This window comes from Lipotes vexillifer, unplaced genomic scaffold, assembly GCF_000442215.2.
Source record: "Lipotes vexillifer unplaced genomic scaffold, Lipotes_vexillifer_v1.1 scaffold864, whole genome shotgun sequence".
Lineage (NCBI taxonomy): Eukaryota > Metazoa > Chordata > Mammalia > Artiodactyla > Lipotidae > Lipotes > Lipotes vexillifer.
In genome coordinates this window covers 2,571,141-2,592,566 of record NW_006796769.1, presented here as the reverse complement: position 1 = coordinate 2,592,566, position 21,426 = coordinate 2,571,141, and the positions used below count along the sequence as shown (strand labels likewise).

At 39.9% G+C, this 21,426-nt stretch overlaps 1 protein-coding gene across 1 annotated transcript in view; it reads right to left on the bottom strand.

Moving 5' to 3' along the window:
• Positions 1-21,426, bottom strand: part of LOC103077051 (CUB and sushi domain-containing protein 1-like) — a 902,706-nt gene that overhangs the window by 267,729 nt on the left and 613,551 nt on the right. Inside the window, exon 7 of the mRNA XM_007468990.1 lies at positions 17,299-17,493. Coding sequence (XP_007469052.1) covers positions 17,299-17,493 — 195 coding nt within the window. The remainder of the gene's footprint in view (positions 1-17,298; positions 17,494-21,426) is intronic.

The following is a 21,426-nucleotide window of genomic DNA, read 5'->3' as shown; positions in this document are numbered from 1 at the left end:
ATGCAGGCAAACACTAACGACTCAGTAAAAATAGCTATTATTATTTTCTCCAATTTGGTATGCAGTGATCACTCAATGATAGTTTATTTAATTATTTTGACCATTTTATCACTGCTTTGAGTAAAGCTGCCCTTCCAAGTCTACACACTGTTTTCACCAGGAGTTTAGCGGCTGCTTCAGAAGGAGGGGAGAGTCACACAGAGCCCAATCACCAGGAGGCAGCCTCCTTCCCCAGGTTTCCACTCCTCCAGGGGCTGGAATGAAAGGGGGCCCAGATCTTTTGCTTCTGTTCTTGTAGCCTCACCACCGCCTATGTTACACCTGAGACCATCAGGAGATTAACCTCTTACATCCTTCATCCTTAGGTACTGAAGACACTGGAAGAAACGCTGGTCTCCTAGGTCACCCCTCATCCCCTCAGACCCTCATGCGCTCAAAGATCTACAAAGCTCACGTGTCTGACCCCTACCTCTCCCAAGCTCTTAAAACCCTTCTGCTAGGTCCTCTGAAACTCAAGGTCAACTATCAGCAAAACTTCCTGCGTCTCGGCCACTTCTGAGGTATCCCCTCCCTTCTTTCTCATGGAAGCCGGCTGTCTTCTGAGAACGTTGCATCATGAAATCCTCCCCAAGGTCAATGTTCAGCATCCATAGCCCAAGTACCACTGTCCCTAGAGCTGGACTACATGCCCACCAACACGCATCTCATTACGACTACTTTTGGACTACTTTTGTTCTTTCCCCAGCGTGGAGTCTCTCGTCCTCAGAATCCAATACCTTCTTCCCTGGAGTCATCTACAACATCCCTTGGGCAGCCCCATGAGTCCTTGCAGATTTTTACTTCTGGCTCACTATCAGTTTCTCCAGCTCCACATTTGTCTTGATTCTTGCTGATTTCAGTATCGAGTTAGATCATCTTCTGGATATTGGCCTCTCAGTTCATTCGGCCCCTCTTCCAAACACCTAACCCCACACAGTCATTCATTCCCACCATCACCCTTCATCTTCTCAGTACGAATAAACGATCATTTTCCAGAGCTGCAATGTGGGGTGTCCCATTCTCAGACCCCCACTTTCTATATTTCTAGGTCACTGCCTCAAATACCTTAACTTCAATAATTCTTTGACACCGATAGACCTACAGTTCCCTGATCTTGACATTTTTTCACTTCCTTCCCCTCAGGCCCCTCATGTCCCCATTTCTCCCCTTGCCATCCTCAGATTTCATGGCCATCATTTCAGTCATTGCCTTGGGTCTGCCGTAACTCCACTGTCAACACCTTAGACTCAAATCAGGGCAAATCCACATTTTCTCCCATGGTAGACATGGGTGGAGAAAAACCCAAACAAAAATACACTGATGGGTCTAACTTTAAATTAAGGACCACATCCAAGTTGGCTTTCAATGATGACATTCCTACTTTGTTCCCTTCGTCCATTCAGTCCTCTTTCGGGGGGAATGACCATTTTGTACCCTCTTCCTCATCCACCTGCCAGCATCTCCTACCATATCCTTAATACTACATGGTGATTTTGTTTCCTAATTCCCTAAGAAAACAGAAGCAATCAAAAGAGACATTTTACAATCTATTGACACCATATTTGATCACCTATCTGCTTTTCTGCTCATAAAATTTCCTTCCTATATGAATGGTAAACGTTCTTAACCTAGGGTTAATGCTGTTTGTGCTCTTGCTTTCATCCCTGAACAAGTTTCTAAGCCAAACCTCCCAACAAATGATCATTTACCCTTTTTACTGGAGAACTGCTCTCAGCATACAAACATGTTGTAATTTTCCCCATTCGAAAACGTTTTTTAAAAAGCAACTATCTTTTGATTCCACATCTATTTTCCAGACTCCATATCTACCTTTAACTTTATTTATAAAAATCCCTCTCCCAGCAACAGATCTCAAGAAATGTATATAATTGCAATCTTTAATTTCTTCCCATCCTCTACTGAACCCACTTGAGTCAGGATTTTGTCCTCAGCGGTCCACAAGAACTGCTCTTCTCACGTCAGCCACACCAACAAATCCAATGGTCAGTTCTCAGTTCTTATCTTATACAAGCACTCAACAACATCCCACAGTTATCCATCTCCACCTCCTTGAAGGACTTTTCTCGGTATACTTTTAAAACTTTCTTTTATCTTGAAATAATTGCTAATTCATAAGAAGTTGCAAAAATAGTCCAGGGTGATTCTGTGTACCCGTCTTCCATTTTCCACCAATGATTATATCATACAAAGGTATAGTATAGCAACAACAACAACAAAAAATGACACTAGTACAACGTGTACATATGCTTTTATTCACTACTACTTTATATACTACACACATGGATGCCTCTAATCTTATTGACCATTTCTTGTCAATCTCCTCATTATTTTGATTCCATCTCCCAATCTTTAGTGTAGGGCCCAGTATTCAGTATTTGGACCTCTTTTCTTCCTAACTGCATTTACTACCTGGGTGATCTCATCTAGTTTTCAGTTATGTGGATGTAAATACGGTACATATGTTGACAGTTCTCAGATTTGTAGTTCAGTTTCAGATCTCTCTTGCATTTCAGTTTTTTGTATCCACCTGCCAACCTGGCATATCCATATGGATGTCTAAATAGCATATTCCAGACTCACTAACCCCCAAATCATATTCTTGACCTTTCCTTTTCCAAATCTGAAATTCCCTAGCTCTCTCTCCCCTTCAGTAAACGGGAACCCCATTCTTCCAGTGGCTTAGATAAAAATGATGCCATCCATGACTCTCCTATTTCTCTCATAGCCTGTAACCACTGCATCGTAAAATTCTACTGGCTCTTTCTTTAAACTGTATTCTTTTTTGTTTGTTTGTTTGGTTTTTATAGCAGCTTTATTCATAATTGTTAAAACTTGGAAGTGACCAAGATGTCCTTCAATAGATTAATGGATAAACAAACTCTGTTGCATTTATATAATGGGATATTATTCAGAAAACTAAGGAATTGAACTACCAAACTACAAAAAGACATGGAATAGCCTTAAACGCATACTGCGAAGAGAAAGAAGCCAATCTGAAAAGGCTGCATACTGTATGGCTTCAACTATATGACATTCTGAAAAGGTAAAACTATAGAGACAGTAAAATGATCAGGGGTTACCAGGGTTTCTGGTGGAGGGAGAGATGAACAGGTGGAACACAGAGGATTTTATTAAGGGCAGTGAAGCCATTCTACATGATACTGTAATGGTGGATATATGGCATTATACATTTGTCAAAGTGTATCGATATCATTTCATCAGTTGTAACAAAGGTACCACACTAACGTAAGATATTAAGAATAGGAGAGACTGCGCAGGGGGCAGAGCAATTAGTATATAGGAACACTCTCTAGTTCCTGCTCAAGTTTTCCGTAATCTTAAAACTGCTCGAAAAAATGAAGTCTATAATTTTTTTTTTTTTTTTTTAATGCAATGATAAAGAATAAGAATGATAGGATAAAGAGTGCCCTGGGTCAGAGGCGGGAGGGAATCTACTATCCAGTAGGTCTTCAGAGAAGTCTCTCGGAAAAGTTGACCCTTCTAAGCTGTATTCTTAACCCAAATGCATTGTGCAGCCTTCCCTGCTCCTACTGTCTCTCAACATGACATCATCCCTCACCTTGAAGACTGCAGTGGCTTCCTAACAGGTATTCCCACTTTGCCCTTCCCACCATATATTCTTTGCTCAACAGAGCAGCCAGCGTAAGGCTCTTACGTTCAAAATGAGATGATGCCACTTCTCTTGTCAAAACCCTCCCGTGTCTTCCCGCGTTGCTCAGAATAGAAGCTGAAGTCTGTATGATGGTCCACGGGGCTCCCAGGATCTTTCAACGCCCATCTTCTTTGACCGTTTCTCCCAGATCCACACCACTGTCCAGTCTGCTCCACCATACTGGCTGCTGCATTATTCTCCACTCACCCTGGGGTCACTCAGGATCAAAACCCTGGCTATTTCCTTGATCTGGACCATGCTCTTGACATTCTCATACAGTTTAGTCTCTCACCTCTCCGAGGGGTCCAAATAATGCTGGTTTGGCCAAAGGTAGTGGTTTCCCAGGACATGGGGCTTCCGGTGCTAAAACCAGGACAGTCCAGGGCAAACCAAGCAACTGGTCACCACAGCTCAATCAAATGTCACTGTCTTAGTGAGAGCGTCTGTGAATACGTACTACGATTGGATATGTGACATATTTATTTGTTTTTACTCATTGTTTTTTCGATTTATGTGGTCTACCTCTACCCATTAAGATATTCTCATGGCAGTTGGCATTTTTCTTGTTTTGTTCACTTTGTAGCCCCAGCGAAGAACTAATGTAAGCAAACTACAGCCTGTGGGCTACATACAGCCCAGTATCTGTTATTGTAAATAGAGTTTTACTGGAAACAGCCATGCCTATTTGTTTAGGTAGCGTCTATAGAGTCTTTTGCTCTAAAATGACTGATTACAGTAGCGGAAACAGACCATACGGCTTGAAACACATAAAATATTTGCTATCTGGCCCTTGACAGAAAAAGTCTAGTGACCCGACTGTTAAATGTATCTGACATCTTGTCTCTCCTGGATAAACGTTTCTTGAAAGAAAAAATGAACAAATACAAATAGACAGCAGATATATTCTACTGGCAATAAAAAAAAAAAAAAAAAAGGCAACTTTGGGGCATCATTTTAATGCTAGTAAATTCTCAGCAACTTAAAAGGAAATACTAACATCAAAACCAAGAGTAATTGTAGTGAAAATACTTGCGGCATGGAAATTTGTTCAGCAAATTTGCAAAGCATAAATAACATTCTGAGAATTCTATCCTTAGGAAATAATCAAACAGAAGAAACAAAAGCAATGTTATATGTACAGAGACACTAATTATAGCATTATGTGTAGAAGCAAACACTGCAAACACTCATTATGTTCAATTATGGGGAGAGAGAGAACTCTTCCTTTGTATAATATTGAGGATATTGAGAAGAAAATGCTGTCAGTTAAAACTGAAACGTTTATGACTTGATACCAATCTTCAAAAGAGAAAACAATGCACTATGCTCTATGACTTTCGTCTCTAAGAGCTTTTCAGAGGATGAACTGGCCTCCTTCGGTCTCCATTTCTGTTCCATTCTAGCTCTTCCATGATAATGATTTCAATAATAATAGCTATTATTGGTACTAAGTACTTGAAGCATCTCACTTAAACTTTACCAGTCCCATGAAATTAAAAGTAGTTTTAATCCAGCTATATAATATATATATAATCCAAACTGAATCACTTTGCTCTGCAACTTGAAAGTAACACAACATTGTCAATCAACTATATTTCAATTATAAAAAAAAAGTAGCATTAATCCAATTCAACAGATTCAGAACCAGAGGTTTTGCAGACAGCTTGTCCATGATGTTGAGCTAGTAAGTAAGAAATGACCCTGAAGGATCAAGACCTTGAATGACCAAGTCCTCGCTATTAAACACTTACATCACTGCCTGTCACAATGAATGGCATTTAATTGGACGTGTGTTTTTCTGGGCACTAGACAACTTCAGCCCTGCAACCTAATATGGTACTTACATGGAAAAACAAATCATGGGAAAATACTGTGAATTGATCCACAAAATGATTTGTATACAGGCACTTATGACTATGCTTTAAACCAGTTCCAAGATTGTATTTAATGAGATCATTTATATTAAAAAAAAAGAGTGCTTATCAGAAAGCCTTGTATCATAGTGAAATGCAAACCATGTAGACTAGATTTACTATAATAATGTTGACATGTTATTGATATTTTTTTTCAATTTTGGTAAGACTTAGAGTTGGTTATTACACAGTATGCAAGAAAAGTGCTGAAAACTAAATTGTCTAAAGCCATTCAAACTTTATTTAGATCTGAGTTTCTTATATGAAGACTACCTCATTCAATCTTACTTTGAAATGCTTGGTCCTGACAAGAAAGATCATCTAAGATTCATTTTACAATGTTACCTCTGTAACATAACTAATAAAAAGCCAGCTGTGTTTTAAATATCACAGAATTGATTGGTACCCACAAAAAGCATGACTTCTCTCCATCCTCCTCCCCTCCAGCTACATGCTCTCCCAGTATTTGTCTTCCCCATCATCACTAGTGGCAGAATGTCTGCAATTAAACACCCTGAGTGACATTTCATAAAGCGCTGGCAAGTGCCATATTGTCATTTCCAGTCACATTATGTAAGGCTTATCAATTAAAGAAATTTGCACCTTTAGGCACTGACATCCCTTGTTTAGCATGTTTTATTAAAGGTATTGCCAAGACTGCTCCTGGTACTTTATTTGGTGGCATGTTTGCATGCTCTCAGTCATCCTTCCAAGGAAATACAACTGTCCTGAAATGCATAAAATCCATCAACTCTTCAAAAAAAGCAAAACAGCTGCCGTATCCTACACTCTTTAAAACTCTCAAGTAATAGTGACACTGTGTTTTGACACTTTTAGGTGAATATTTATCTTAAATGCTTTTATTGAGACAGAGAGAAACAAGGTTAGAGTCTTGGCGAGTAAGCAGTTTTAGTCCCTGATCATAACTCGCTTATGGTTATTTTTCAGTGGTTTACAGATCACGCTTCTCAACAGAACAAAAGGAAAAAACAAAAACACCTCTCCTTACCCACGCCAAGCAGAGGGCACAAAGTGAGAATGGCCTTTACCACCTACTGTGTCTGCAGCCCTGGACGGGATCGCTCACCTCTCAGGGAGTTAGATCCCTCACCTGCAAACTCTCGGTATCAATATTAACCTTGAACACTTTTGGACAAGAAAACATAAGCGAATGTACGCCAAGTTTATAACGCAACACCTGCCGCAGAGATCTGGTCTAAATAAAATGCTTAGCCATGCTATTTCTACTTCCCCCTGGCTTTCCTTCTTTAGGAATTCACAGGGGCTGAAAAAGATTCTGTTGGCCAAAAATGGAAAATAGGGAGGGAAGAGTTACTGGCCAATCACGTCTCAGGCAGCTTCTATCTGGTCTCAAGGGCCTCCTAACACCACTCTGCCTGGAACCAGTACCCTGCAGGTTCACGGAGCCCAGATGCCAGCAGCATCCTTCAGGCCTCACCCTTCTGCCCCCACATGAGAATCCCTGTGAGGACAAATTGGCGGTAGGGAAGGATTTAGGGTTGTGACAGAGAAAGAGGAAAGAGGACCAACTTCATGCAAAGAGAAGCCTTCCCCAGAGAAGGAAGACCATCTGACTGGGGCAAATGGATCCCTGCTTGCCTCCTGTGCTCCAAGATTGACTTACTCTACAAAGAAACGGCTGCAGCAAGTCATAGGTTAGCCTTTAAAATACAATGAGAAAGATCCTACTGCCAAACAGCTCTCTTTGGGCTCAAGGCTCTCTTGAGCTGGGTTTATATATCATGTTGTTCATCTGAAAGCCCTGAGGCTGTTGCTGGTGGTAGCTCCCATCAAGCCCACAGAAAACAGTTTTAGCTGGTGCTTGCTTTGAACCACAGGCTTCTGCAGAAAATACCGAGACTGGCAGTCACTCTTCCCTGCCGGCATCTTACTGCCCTTACATTTCTCTTTTTAGGCTCGTAATCTCTGAAGGGCCTGCAGGTCTGCCAGACACCTGCTCCTGCATTGCCCAAGGAGCAGGTGGAGAAACGGGAGGATGCTGGAGACCACCAACTTCCATCTCCCCCGGAGAAAACCAAGGCACACGCTTCATCCTCAGAAGCAGGACATCCCCAGACAAGCCGTGTTCTCTCCGCCCTTTCCCAGATTCCTCAGGGCTCAAGCACCAATCCCTCGAGAAGAAAATGTTTGTCTGTCTAATCCAACTTCAAATATTTGTTCCCCAATGAAAATGTAAGTTCCTTCTTGAAAGGAACCTATTTTTTTTTTTTTTTTTTTTTTTTTAATAATTGTGTTTATTTTTACTTGTTGACAGTTTGCTTTATTTATTTATTTATGGCTGTGTTGGGTCTTCGTTTCTGTGCGAGGGCTTTCTCTAGTTGTGGCAAGCGGGGGCCACTCTTCATCGCGGTGCGCGGGCCTCTCACTCTCGTGGCCTCTCTTGTTGCGGAGCACAGGCTCCAGATGCGCAGGCTCAGTAGTTGTGGCTCACGGGCCCAGTTGCTCCGTGGCATGTGGGATCTTCCCAGACCAGGGCTCGAACCCGTGTTCCCTGCATTAGCAGGCAGATTCTCAACCACTGCGCCACCAGGGAAGCCCCGGAACCTATTTTTTTTATTCTCATAAATTAAAAGGGAACGCGCAGGGCATTGCAGTGCCCAATGGCATAAGACACCAGGCCCAGATTCCAACTCTCCCATTCACTACTGTGTGACCTCAGAAAAGTCACCTCATGTCTCTGTGCTCGAGGCTCTCTGGCTGAAAAGCAGGATCAATGATAATACAAAACTTGTGGGGTTACTGTGAAAGTTAAACACAAGGATATTTGTAAAGCATGTAAATGATGTCTGACATTTGGTCATTGCTACAGGTTTAACTGTTGTTATCACCGCATCTTTTTCTTAAAAATCTACAATTTGAGTGACCAAGCTGAAATGTCTATCATTAGCTAACAGATGCTCCTCCATGTGTTCCTTATTAAAAATACGTTGAGTCTGATTGAGTAATCCCTTAAGAAAAAGGTTGATTGATTAGTCCCTTAAGGAAAAGGAATCTAGAAATAATCTCCATCTGACTATTGCCAAACCTACATTTTTGATACTGTCATGCTATTTATATGCATATGTGTATCTACACACACGCTGTATATGTGGTTTTTGTTTCCTTATTGCAGTCCAAGTAGTGACACATAAAACACAATGACCTGTCCTGACACGGACTCACCCTTTAGTAGGCACTTAACTGGCTCTTTGTCTGAGTCTCTATTCATTCAGTTTCTCTTCTTAAATCAGCCTGGTAGTTGGTTTTTTTTTCTCCCCCCCAAAGAATTTCAGTAATGCAGAAGAGCCATTTGTTTAAGAGCTACTAGCACTGAGATCCTATAATCTATTTGTCTCCAAACACTTAAATCTGAAATCTGAATTTGCTTTCAAAACTGGAGCGGGGAGAAGATAGAGATAGTAATTGTAACAGCTAATACATATAGAACTTCACTGTGTCGAGTTCTCTGTTAAGCATTTTATCTGGATTATCTCATTTAATCTTTACAACAGACCTGTGAAATAGGTACTATTACACAGGTAGGAAAATTGACAACAGAGAGAGAAAATAACACCGCACAGCCCATAAACATCATGCTAGATCAGCTGTGCTTTATTCACCTTCTTTTTGTGTTAAAGACTTTGCAGGATGTTTTGCATAGGTCATTTCACTTAATCCTCATACTAACACTGAGAATATCATCTTTTCAAAACATTTGCTTTTCTATTGACGATACTGTGTAGAAATTGGGTGTGTGGTCTCTGTAGCTAGGTTGCTGTACGAACATCTTACCGTAGTGTATGTAGTAGTTTACAGATGGAAAAGAAGTGTGAGAGAGGAATCCAATGTACTTAACAGTAGCACAGATCATAACTGCTAGGTCCCAGAATTGAATCTAGTTGATTTTCTCCCTAGCATCACTCTTATTTTTATTCTTTTACACATCCGGAGCCACACATGCGCAAAGCTGTTTTCAATTCTTTGCCACGACTCCACTAGAGCTAATTACCCTCTTCTTCAAAGTTTCCCATAATCTTCATTCATTAGATCCCAATATCATTTCTTCCCAAAGTAAGATAGTATCTGAAATGAGATTCCTTTTGAGAAATCTTTTTGGATTACTGGAGAGCTAGGCTCACTGTGATCTTTTGCTTAAAAGTAAAAGTAAAAATAGGCGTCTCCTTCCCGATACTATTCAGCTCGAATCTGTTTCAGCAATTGCCCAGAAGTTAAAGGGGAGAATTCCAATCAGAGAATGGCATAGATGTGTATATTTCAGACCCATTTTCTTATGAGTCCTTATCATAAAACTACAACTGTATATTGAACCCTACATCATAAGTGAAAGTGACATGTACTCACAGCACCAGAACTCTGCATACATTAACAATTGCTGTGGATAGAAAAAAAGAAAACTAAAATTCTTCTGCTTGCTAAGTCTGAGCTGTCTGAAACAGTAGATACTAGCATACATAGCTAATGAGAACATGTGGCTATTTCACCTTGAGAAATGATTTAACTGTGAAATACACGTCAGGTTTTAAAGACTAGGGGGAAAAGTGCAAACTACGTCATTAATGTTTTATACTGATTATGTGTAGAAATGGCCATCTTTGGACTATGCTGGGTTAATAAAAATGCATTATTAAAATTAAATGCACCTGTTTCTTTTTACTTGATCAATGTAGTTATTAGGAAATTTTAATTACATAATGGCTCCCACTTGTGGGTTGCACTATATTTCTAGCGAACGGCACTGATCTAAATACTGAGGAACGGAGAGTTTTTCTTGGTTAGGCGTGTGGCAGCTGAACAGCCCCAAGCCCCTGCCTGAATGATGACGGTCACTGCCCGCATCAGCTCCATCACACAGAGGAAGGATGCTCTGGGCTACAACCTATAGCTAATTCTGAACATCTCTGGCTTTTCCCCATGCTGCATGTTATCCTTCTACTCCAAAAGATTAGGAATATAGTATCTCCCCTCAAATAATATTTCACTTGTGGATGCTTTTTTAAAGACCTGTCTTTTTTTTTTCTTTCTCTCTCTCTTTTGACATATGCCTGGAAAACTTATTACTTTTCTAGTTTGGAATATTTCTTTTCAAGCAGAAGCCAATAATATGCTTAAAATAATGAAACAATGCTTTAACAATTCTGGGAGGAAATGGTTTCCACGTATAATTTGATCCTCAGCTAGACTGTCCGTCAGTACAGATGCAGACAGGGACGATTTGCAGGCATGCTAAAGCTCAGAGGGTTTTCACAGACCTACAAGCCAGTGCTGGACCCTCTGAGGGAACAGGGAGACGGAAGTGATGGATTTGGGGAAATGAGGGCAAAAGGGGCACAGACAAGGGGACGAAGGTACAATATGCTGAGGGTGGCGATGACCGAGACTTCAGGAACTGCAGAAGACAAGTGTATGCAAAATACGATGCAATCTGGTTTACGTTAGAGAAATGTCAGTGACCTTCAGGAAGAACAGAGTTCATTCCCAGCAATAATTCAAATAATTGTACAGTAGAAGATATCTGGATTATGGATTATGGGAGGAAACATAAGTTTTATAAATCAACAAGGGGAAAAAAAATAATTCAAAAATTTAGGACAAATAGAGGCAGTCGTGGCAACAGGCCAGCCATTTACCAAATCTGCTTTTTCTTCTCCCTTTTCGTTCGAGCTTTCCTTGCAGTTAAGGACGCCCACACGACTGAGTCTAACCCGTGCAATATACGTGTGGGAGGCCTGCCCATAACAACCCCAGGCTCTTTCCTCCCTCTGCCAGTGGATGGAGACACAGCTGCCAACCCTGACTGAAAGCCAGACACAAAAGTGCCCAAATCACCACTAAATCAAAACCAACCACCAGTCAGAAATACTCATTTGGGGTTTAACACGAGCAGACAATAGTAACACTGGAGCCTGCTAATGTTACATTAACTAAACAAGCAGAACAAGAAAGTCTTGGTCCAAATGTGGGAAAAAAAAAAGTAATTGTGGCATTATTATGAATAATTGAGGCTAAGAAAGAACTCATCTGATCTGAACTCTCTTTGAGTGGCACAGGGATGATGATGTTGGAACAATATGTACACAGTTGTAATAACACGAATGTTGTTTATTGCTATCCAGCCTTCAGACAAATTAAGAAGGACTTAATTACGAGCATAGAATAAAACGTACACGTTCACAACTTTGATACTGCAAAAGTGCTATTACAGCTGAGAGAACATAGAGGAAGGAAAGTATTAGAACATTTACTGGAAAGAGCAGAGGCAGTGATAGTCACATCTTATACAGTGGACAGGCGAAAGATGCTGTCAAAAATTAAAGAAATAAGGTATAAACGGTCAAGTGCATTATTCAGATTTATAATGTTTAGAAATCTAAATTAAATTGGAAGAAACAAGACATGGTGAATGGAGTGATAAAATTACAGTAACACTCATTGCAAGATGTCAATTTAAAAAGTTTTAACTTGACAAAGCAAGAAAGAAAGTATAAGCATATATAAGATAATAATGACAAAAATGGTTAAATTTTATTGAAATGTCTACAGCCTAAGAGTATGGGTGTTTCAACAGGATGTTCCTTTTCACTATAATCCCTTCAGTATTATTAAATTTTTAAATTATGTACAAATGCTACTTAATCAAATTTAGTAACAGTAGAATGATAAAATCAGAAGGACAGCTGCCTTGCTACAAAGTTCAAGTCATAAACCAACATATGTCAACACAGTTGAAGCTTTAGTTCCTTACCTTCAAAACAAGACTACTATTACTTTCCCTGCATACATCTCAAGGTGATTTGAGGTATACACAGGATCATACATTTGTGGGTTTCAGCATATTTACAAATTGACATTGCATACATATGATTTTTAGATGCCTTTCTATGGTAGTTCATTATGAGTCGTGCACATAATGTTAATACAGGCTAATCTATGAAGCGTAGAATATACAAAAATAAGTTATTTAGGACAGTCCTGTGAATGGGAATGCCCAGAGCTACGACTTTAGGGATCTCAGCTCTGCAGTAGCTGCTAAGAATTATTTTCTGAAGCAGACTTTGCAAATACAAAGTGCTCCATCATTGAAAGAATTGAGGAATATCAGAAGGTAATGTTTGGGGAAGGGGGAGCAGGCATCTCTGGCTGAGGAGACTAGTGTTTACTTAGAGCTGGCTTATTTCAGGCGGCATATGCCTAATGCAACCATCCTATCATCTTTCCAGAGCGTAAAGGAGCCTAGCCTTTTCCAGGACCAGAGATATAGCTCATGTCCCCAAACGTGTATACATTTCCTATGTGATTATATCCATGGAATAAGACAGTTGACGTAAGATCACACTAATGCTTTCAAAAATGAGATCCAGAATTGGAGAGCTGCAGTGGACGGAAATGCTCACTGAAGGGACCAAAGGGAGATGGTTTCAGAACAAGCTCCCCACCTAATGGTGGACTAACGTGAGGACAGGACCACTCCTCCCTGGGGATTTCTCCACGTCAGACAATAGGTTTCTTACGAAGGAGCATTTTCCAAAGGCAGCTCCTGACCTACTTCCTTTCTGCCTTCTCGGACAATCTTATCACAAACCTGGAGACAAGGACCCACCATGCGAATTTTCCATTCAAGGAGAATACCTTCTCTTTTGGATTTCATATGCTATGGCCCTCTATTCTCCTGGAGCTCAAAGTCATTTATGATCATTCCTGGACCGTGACATTACAGTCTGTGTGATTTAGTAATAGAATAGGGGAAACATAAATTAAGAAGGCATTTAAATTCTGAGTTGGGAGTATACGTCGTTGAGTAGATCTAGCTTTTTTTTTTTTTTTTTTTCCTTTTCCCCTTTTTATGTTTCTCCTCTAAATACACACCACACTTGCAAATACAGAAACAGATTGGGAGGGACAATAGGAACAATGTGCAATAATGAAGGGAGATGAAGGAAGATACAGACATTTAGGTGAAAACTCAAGGATAAATGAGGAAGACAAAGACACACCTCCAGAAGGAGACAATCTGAACTCTCATCCTTGAAAGAAGTCAGTTTTGATGCTGGTCTCCTGTTTAAGGGAATCCATTTTAAGTAAATCTGGTTGACCTCCCACTTCATTATGCACTGACTTTATTAAATATATGGCTACATCCTTTTTCTTTAAAGAGCACCACGTGACTGTAGAAATGATACATTTAAGTGTCATTGTTCAGGTTAAATACTGCCACTTGGAGTTACAATGTAAAACTGTCAACACTAGGAAAAGGTCATTGCAAAGAGATTCAGTGGTGTTACTGTTAGCAGCACTTTAAGATGACTCCTCAAGCAATTCCCGGAACAAAATAACTAGGATGTTGGGGAGGCAGAAAATATACTCATTTCATTTTTTAAAATTATCTAAGTCCATATCGCTGAAATTAATTTATCTCCTCCAGATATGCCACATCTACACATTTATAAGAATTACATTATCGACTTTTTTCTTTATGATCCAGTTATCCAAAATCAATGACAAACTGTGTTGTATCTTTCAAATCTGTTACATAAAAGAATTATATCAAATTTAATGCCCTTTGAAATGTTACTATCCCAAGCACTGAAAAAAGCAAAATTTAAGCATAAATTTAATAATCTATAATATAGACGAAAAGATAAATATTATGATAAAAGCGTCTTGATATGGTTTGGATTTAATAAACTGGTGACAACATAGGAAAGATTATGAGCTGACTGTTACATCAACTTTGACTTTGTAAGTTTTATAATTGTGAAATTTGTAAAGACCCTTCAATTCAGAAGAAAATGCTTGGGGAGGTATGAGCAAAAGAGAAACTGGTATAGTTACTGTTAATATTTATTTTTGCATTTTCCAGTTTATAATAAATCCTCATTTGATGCCCAGCATATTTCCACTCCTCTATTAAATGTTTGAATGGGGGATTAGGTACAGCATTAGGGGTAAATAGCTATGGATTTGGCTAATTTTAAGGTAGAAGCAAGGACACGGTCACACAGTTTTTATGACTGTAAATTATGTCCCGGGGGTTTACAAACTAGTTGAGGAAACGCTGAAGACATAAGGTTAAAATATAAAAGAGCAACAAAATAAATGCTCAAGACAAAAGGACTTGGGTTTTCTTAAAGAATTTAAAAAGGGGTTGCAATGGTTAAGAAAAAGGTGACTAAAATTTGGGCTTAAGTGTGAACTTGACAACTAAGTAAGATTTATGGCTTTAATGGAGATGAAAGGGAAAACTTCATAACAGGAAAAAATGAGTGACAGTTTGGATTTAGGCATGGAGTGGTGAGCTGGTTAAGGAACTCCTGGGAAGAAACTCTGCTTTGCCGAGTTTGCTGATTTCTGGTGTCAATACTCCCACCGTGGAGGGGATGCCAAGCCAACAGCTTGGTGTGAGGAACACAGCACTTGGGGGAGACGCACACAGTTGGCTTTTGGGAAGTCAGACCAAGCAAAGCATTGCGTGGAGACAATAGCATAACATCTGTGTCTGGGAACACAAACGGATGAAAGGGGACAGGTCAGTTCAGACGAGGTGATGGAGCACGGGGGCAGCGTTTTCAAGGGTTTGCACTTAATTCTCGTTGAGTCACTGAAGTGGTCTGGCTGAGAGAGGACGGGTGATGATGAAGACGTGTATGTTGGGAGCGGGACTAAGGAGGAGGGTGTCGGATGAAGGCTGAGATTCTGGATGTGGCGCTCATTTCACCAGCTTGAAGCTGGTCTGGGTGAGAAGAAAACACACCTGGAACAGGACAGCTGGAGTGGGAAAGGGGAGACGTGAAAGACAGTCTGACAGAATAAAAGGGGCAAGCAGGGCAAAATGGAGAGAGTGACTGCAACGTTTCCACAGAGTGAATATCAGATACACAGTGGTAGAAATAGGGAAAAAAGAATACATTTAGGATATCCAAGTGACAGCGCCCTTAAACAGTATCACTTAGTTGAGGGAATCAGTGAAAAGACAAGGGAAGGGACATAGAAATCTGGATTTTGAGGACACCACTCTTTTGACAATAGAAGATGTAAAATAATTAACAGCACTAAGGAAAAAAAGAAGAGAGATACAATAGACCTGAGGAACATGCAAGAAAATGAGCATTTCAGGAGGAGTAATGGATGCGTGTGGTAGAAAATATCCATAGCAGGAATTTCTCTAGGACACAGGGATGATTTGAAGATGGCGGATCTGACCTCTGATAATTTACCAGCTGGAATACCTTGAACAAGTTATGTTTCCCATGTAACCCTCAGATGCCTCACGTGTAAAATACTTCTTTAATAAAATACCTACTGTGAAGATTACACGTGGAAAAGTAATGCCTGCTCATAACAAGCAATCAATATGTACTAGTTACCAGCTGTAGTAATAATGGCAGTTGTAGTAATAGCAGTCGTAGCAGCAAATATGCCATAACTAAGATAAGTAGCGTTGGGAAGATCTCACGAGACTGCAACACGTAACAGAGATAACAAAAAAAATAGAAAAGTATTCATTAAATAGCACAGACGAAAATATAAACAGACGGATGAAAACAACACATTTTGATATGAGGACTTAAACTAAGGCTGTGGATTTGCCTGGTTACATACATGAATAAAAAGTTGGACATGGGTTCTTGTAATAAACTATAATGGAAAATAATTGAAAAAAAGAATATAGATATATCCATATATATATAGGTGTAACCAAATCACTTTGCTGTACACCTGAAACTAACACAATATTGTAAATCAACCATATACTTCAATAAAAAAAATTCAGACAGGGGTTTGTGTCTTAACTCATCATATGCTATCTTCTGGAACCTTTTGAAAATTAAAATTGTGCTTCTTTACCTGTTAAATGAGTGTGAGTATTTATTATTTCAGTGGGGTTTTGTGAGAATTCAGCGATACGATTCAGGTAAAGCACTTAGCACACTTTCTGAATTACATTAAGACCTCAGTGAATGTAAGCTACACTTTTACATTTGAAACCATAAAGTGAGTTTTTTCTTAGGAATGTCAAAACCTAAGAGTCAAAGCATGCCCTTTCCTAAAGTTACTGGATCAGGAAAATAATGTCACAGAAAAGACTAAAAATCACAAGGCTTCCAGAAAACTGATTCTAATCTTGCAACAAATCACGAGGAACACTTGCACTGGTGCAATCCTTTATCGTCTATCTCCAAAGCCCGAGAGTGTTGAAAGAGTCTTCCAACGGTATAATTTACTTATCAAGGGGTATCTGCCATTTTTAATGAGAAAAAGGTAAAAAAGGAAACTTCAAAGCAAGGAGGCCATAAATGTGTGCATTAAATCTTAGAATGCTATGACAGTAAGTGATAAAAATATGTAGAAGTCCACAGGCTTGAGAAACAGGATGAAGAAAAATTTGGATGTTCAAGGAACATATCTAAATTTGTTATTGACTTCACAGGGTGCAGCCACGGTTTCTTAGGTTACGTACAATATTGCTTTAGGGAACAGAATGAGCTGACATGGGAAGACCCAGCGTGATGTGTCTTGCTTTCATTAAGTGGAAACTTTTCCAATGTCAATTCCAAAGCCATTTGCTGAGTCCAGGTATCAGCTCATCACACACCCTCCCTGTACAGCACCTACCTCTGCAAAATGGGGCTGGGAAGTCCCACGATGCTCCATTCCCAGGGCTGACGATGCAAGTCAGAATGGCGTGACCTTCCAAGATGTAGCCAGACAGACAGCTATACCGGATCTTGTCTCCTATGTTGAATCTTGTCCCGTGGAGAACTCCTTTCAGTATTTCTCCAGGATTTCCACATGTGTGGCTGGGTAAAACTATTGGGAGAAAAAAAGAGGAGAAAGAAATATAAGTTAAAGGAAGATTTTCTACTGAGATCAATTTATATCACAAGACATGGACCACTTTTGAACTACTAAAGTTAGTAAATCTAGGGCAAAAATTAACTTCATTTTGTCGAAAAATTAAACAGAGAAATGGATTTGTGTTTTGTAAAATCTGTAATTTAGTACTTTTGTAAAGAAATATTTAAGAAGTATAAATAAGTGGATTTTGTTAAGAGGGGAAGATACAGTTCTGCTTAGATTCAGTGTTCTAAATGACATCTAGATTATTTTTTTAATTATGAGATTCTACAGTCCCACATAGTTAGAAATCAGATAATACAGCAGAATATAGATATCTGAAAAAATAACAGAAATACAGCATGAATGAATATCCATGCCATATTTTTGCTTATTCCTCCAGGACCAGCACTGCCTGATACACACCAGAAATAAGTGTTCAATCAATGTTTGATGGATAAACAACTGAATTAAATAATAAATTTAAACTGTCATTTGCTAATCTATCAGACTTTTACAAAAATTGTACCACTATTATATTCCAAGCCATCTGTAAGGCTCTATGCATTTGGAGTGTCTGATTCACAGCAACGCTTTTTTATTTATTTATTTATTTTGGTACGTGGGCCTCTCACTGTTGTGGCCTTTCCCGTTGCGGAGCACAGGCTCCGGACGCGCAGGCTCAGTGGCCACGGCCCACGGGCGCAGCTGCTCCACGGCACGTGGTATCCTCCCGGACCGGGGCACGAACCCACGTCCCCTGCATCGGCAGGCGGACTCCCAACCACTGCGCCACCAGGGAAGCCCCACAACAAAGTTTTAAGTATCAGTTTTGACAAGGCAAGTACTGTCTCACTTGCATTTCAGTGAGATAGCCTTGATTCTGGTCTTTCTTGGCCTCCTCACTTTTCATATTGATAGGCTTCTCTGTCTAATTCAACTACCTTGAAACCTAATGGACACGATGCCGTTTCACACTCATAGAACGTACTTTTGAACTTAACTGAGGCACCATTAAGTTGAATAGACGAAGTTGATGATTGCCGGCTACTGTCTCCATATTTCTGGTTTAAATTTAGCATATCATCAGTAAGTTAGCTGCTATTATGTAGAATTCAAATACACCAAGGATCCTACCATTTAAAAAAGAAATGATTTTCCAATAAAAAGTATTTTCAAATGAACAAAATTATTCTATTTCTGTATCCAATTTTTTGCATTGGTATAGGGGTACATTTTGTTATATATGTATAATACAGAGCACTTTTTCTTTTTCTCTTTGTTTGTAAGCAGAGAGAAAAATAGACATTTCCCAGTGAACAGGGAGGGAATTTCAGTGATTTCCAAGATTAATTTTATTTTCGTATTAAATACATACAAACTAAACTATATAGAAACACTAAGAAAACAAATACTACAATTTAGATGTTTAATATCACTGACATGTTTATGAAATCACTATATAGTCACAGTTTGCTCAGTTCTAGTTTTTAGAAAATAATTTCTAAAAATAGTCTACAAAAACCTGTTTGATAACATAATAGAAAATAATTCAGTATAATCTATAATCACCTATGGGTCTTTTATAAAAAAGAAATTGTTTTTAATTCCACATTCACCATCCCTAAGGCAATAAATCTGTTTTTTAAATGTTGTTTAAAAACATTTTTAACTGTCTGGAATTTAACTGTCTATGATTTCCTAAGGTAGAAAACTTTCAATTCTATCTTGGAGAATCACTTTATTTTATGACCCGGGATGCCCAACAGCCAGCCTGAGCTAGGGACCTTATAATCAGAGACAGACGTGAGACATGCGCTGAATTTCTATCATCAACAGAGAGAAAAACAGATGGGGTTGGGGGGGACTACGTGAATATGAATGCTTTTGGTGTTTTTCTTCCTTGTCCAGAATGAAAATTTTGATTTCAACCAATCTTATAATTTAGGAAAAAAATGTTAATGTGAACAATGTCAGCAAGAGAATAGAAGTAACTGAGGATGATTTAAAACATTTACTTCTAGTTGTAAACAAACACGAAAATGCAAACACGCACATAATATTACAAAGGCATCAGCCATTTCATTAAGACATTATCAAAATATCTCTTTTTTTTCTTTTTTTTTTTTTTTTGCGGTATGTGGGCCTCTCACTGTTGGGGCCTCTCCCGTTGCAGAGAACAGGCTCCGGACGCGCAGGCTCAGCGGCCATGGCTCACGGGCCCAGCCGCTCCGCGGCATGTGGGATCTTCCCGGACCGGGGCACGAACCCGTGTCCCCTGCATCGGCAGGGGGACTCTCAACCACTGCGCCACCAGGGAAGCCCTCAAAATATCTTAAATTGTGAAAAATGTACAAAAATGATTATAGGTCTACACAAAGATTTATGACTCAGACCCACAAAAAAAATGCCAAGACATGAAAATCCAGTGGCTGGACAAGACTAATTTAAAATAAACTCAACCCCACTGTCACTTCTGCCATTTTTATTTGAACCAACTTTTCAACCAGTTTCCCCGAAGATGGTGACGGTCTCTTGGTGTCTCCCAGAGCAATGAGGACACATTAAGTATTTAGTAAATATTTATTGAATTTGTTTGCTTTAATCATTCCTTGAAGTAATGTGCACTCTTTCTCATAGATGCTTCAAGAAATTCCTATTAGGGTGATGGGAATCAGGCAACCAGTGCAGACACTTGTGGATGTGAAAGAATGTTGAAAGGAGCTCTGGGCACACTGCTTTCCTCTCACAGCAGGTTTCCACCCATCAGATCCCACGAAGCCAAGTTTGTACACCCAGGGCTTGAAACCTAGGCTGTCATTCCAATTAGGCTCACTGAAAATCCCTCTGTAACACTTCTGCTTTGGCAAGTGCAAATTGTCACAATTCAATGACTTAATTAAGCTATCACATCAAACCTTTGACCCAACTGTTTCAGTCATTAAATGGATGCCATGTCAAATCCCTTTCCAGAAGAAAAGTGGAAACATGATACTAAAATAAAATATGTCACTAATATTCATCATGAAATGGGACAAAAGGCTGGCGGACAGAAGTCTGAAATTCATCAGAGGAAGGGCAGCATTTTTAACAGGATGTACACAATTAATGAAATTTCATTAGGCAAGTGCATTTGGAAGCTGGCTCCCTGGAGGGTGCATGTCAGACTATTTGTTTACACTTGGCCTTTCCAGGAGTCTCACTGCAGCTTAAGGAAATAAAACCTCAAACACCCACCTGACATACACCCCTGGAAATAAAACCAACAATGCGTGATGTGTTTGTCCACAGACTGCCCTCCACTCCCTCCTGAAACCTTTGGGAAGGATTAGAACAATCCACTGTACTCATCTTCTGGAATACTTTGAAAGCTAGATTTTCAAATCTTGAAACCTGCCATTTATTCTCTGTCCTGACTCTCTGAAACGTGGCCGTTTGGTGGGACAAGAAGATGCAGAGACAGCAGTTACGTGACAAGAGCAAGGAGGATTTCTTAGGGGCGGGGGGGAAATTTAATACCATCCACTTCCAAAGTCTTTTTCTCCATGTGAAGAGCAACATTCTGGGAGATATGCTGTGTAGATACCTATTATGCCCGAAAACTTACAGGATCTGGATGAGAAGAGCTCAAAGAGGAAGTGTTTTAAGTATAAGGAGTTTTAAGTTTACTTCAGGGTGGAAAGTGGTAAGGTTTGGCTAAATTAAAACAGAAAGATCGGGCTTCCCTGGTGGTGCAGTGGTTGGGAGTCCGCCTGCCGATGCAGGGGACACGGGTTCGTGCCCCGGTCCGGGAAGATCCCACATGCCAAGGAGCGGCTGGGCCCGTGAGCCATGGCCGCTGAGCCTGCGTGTCTGGAGTCTGTGCTCTGCAACGGGAGAGGCCACAGCAGTGAGAGGCTCGCGTAC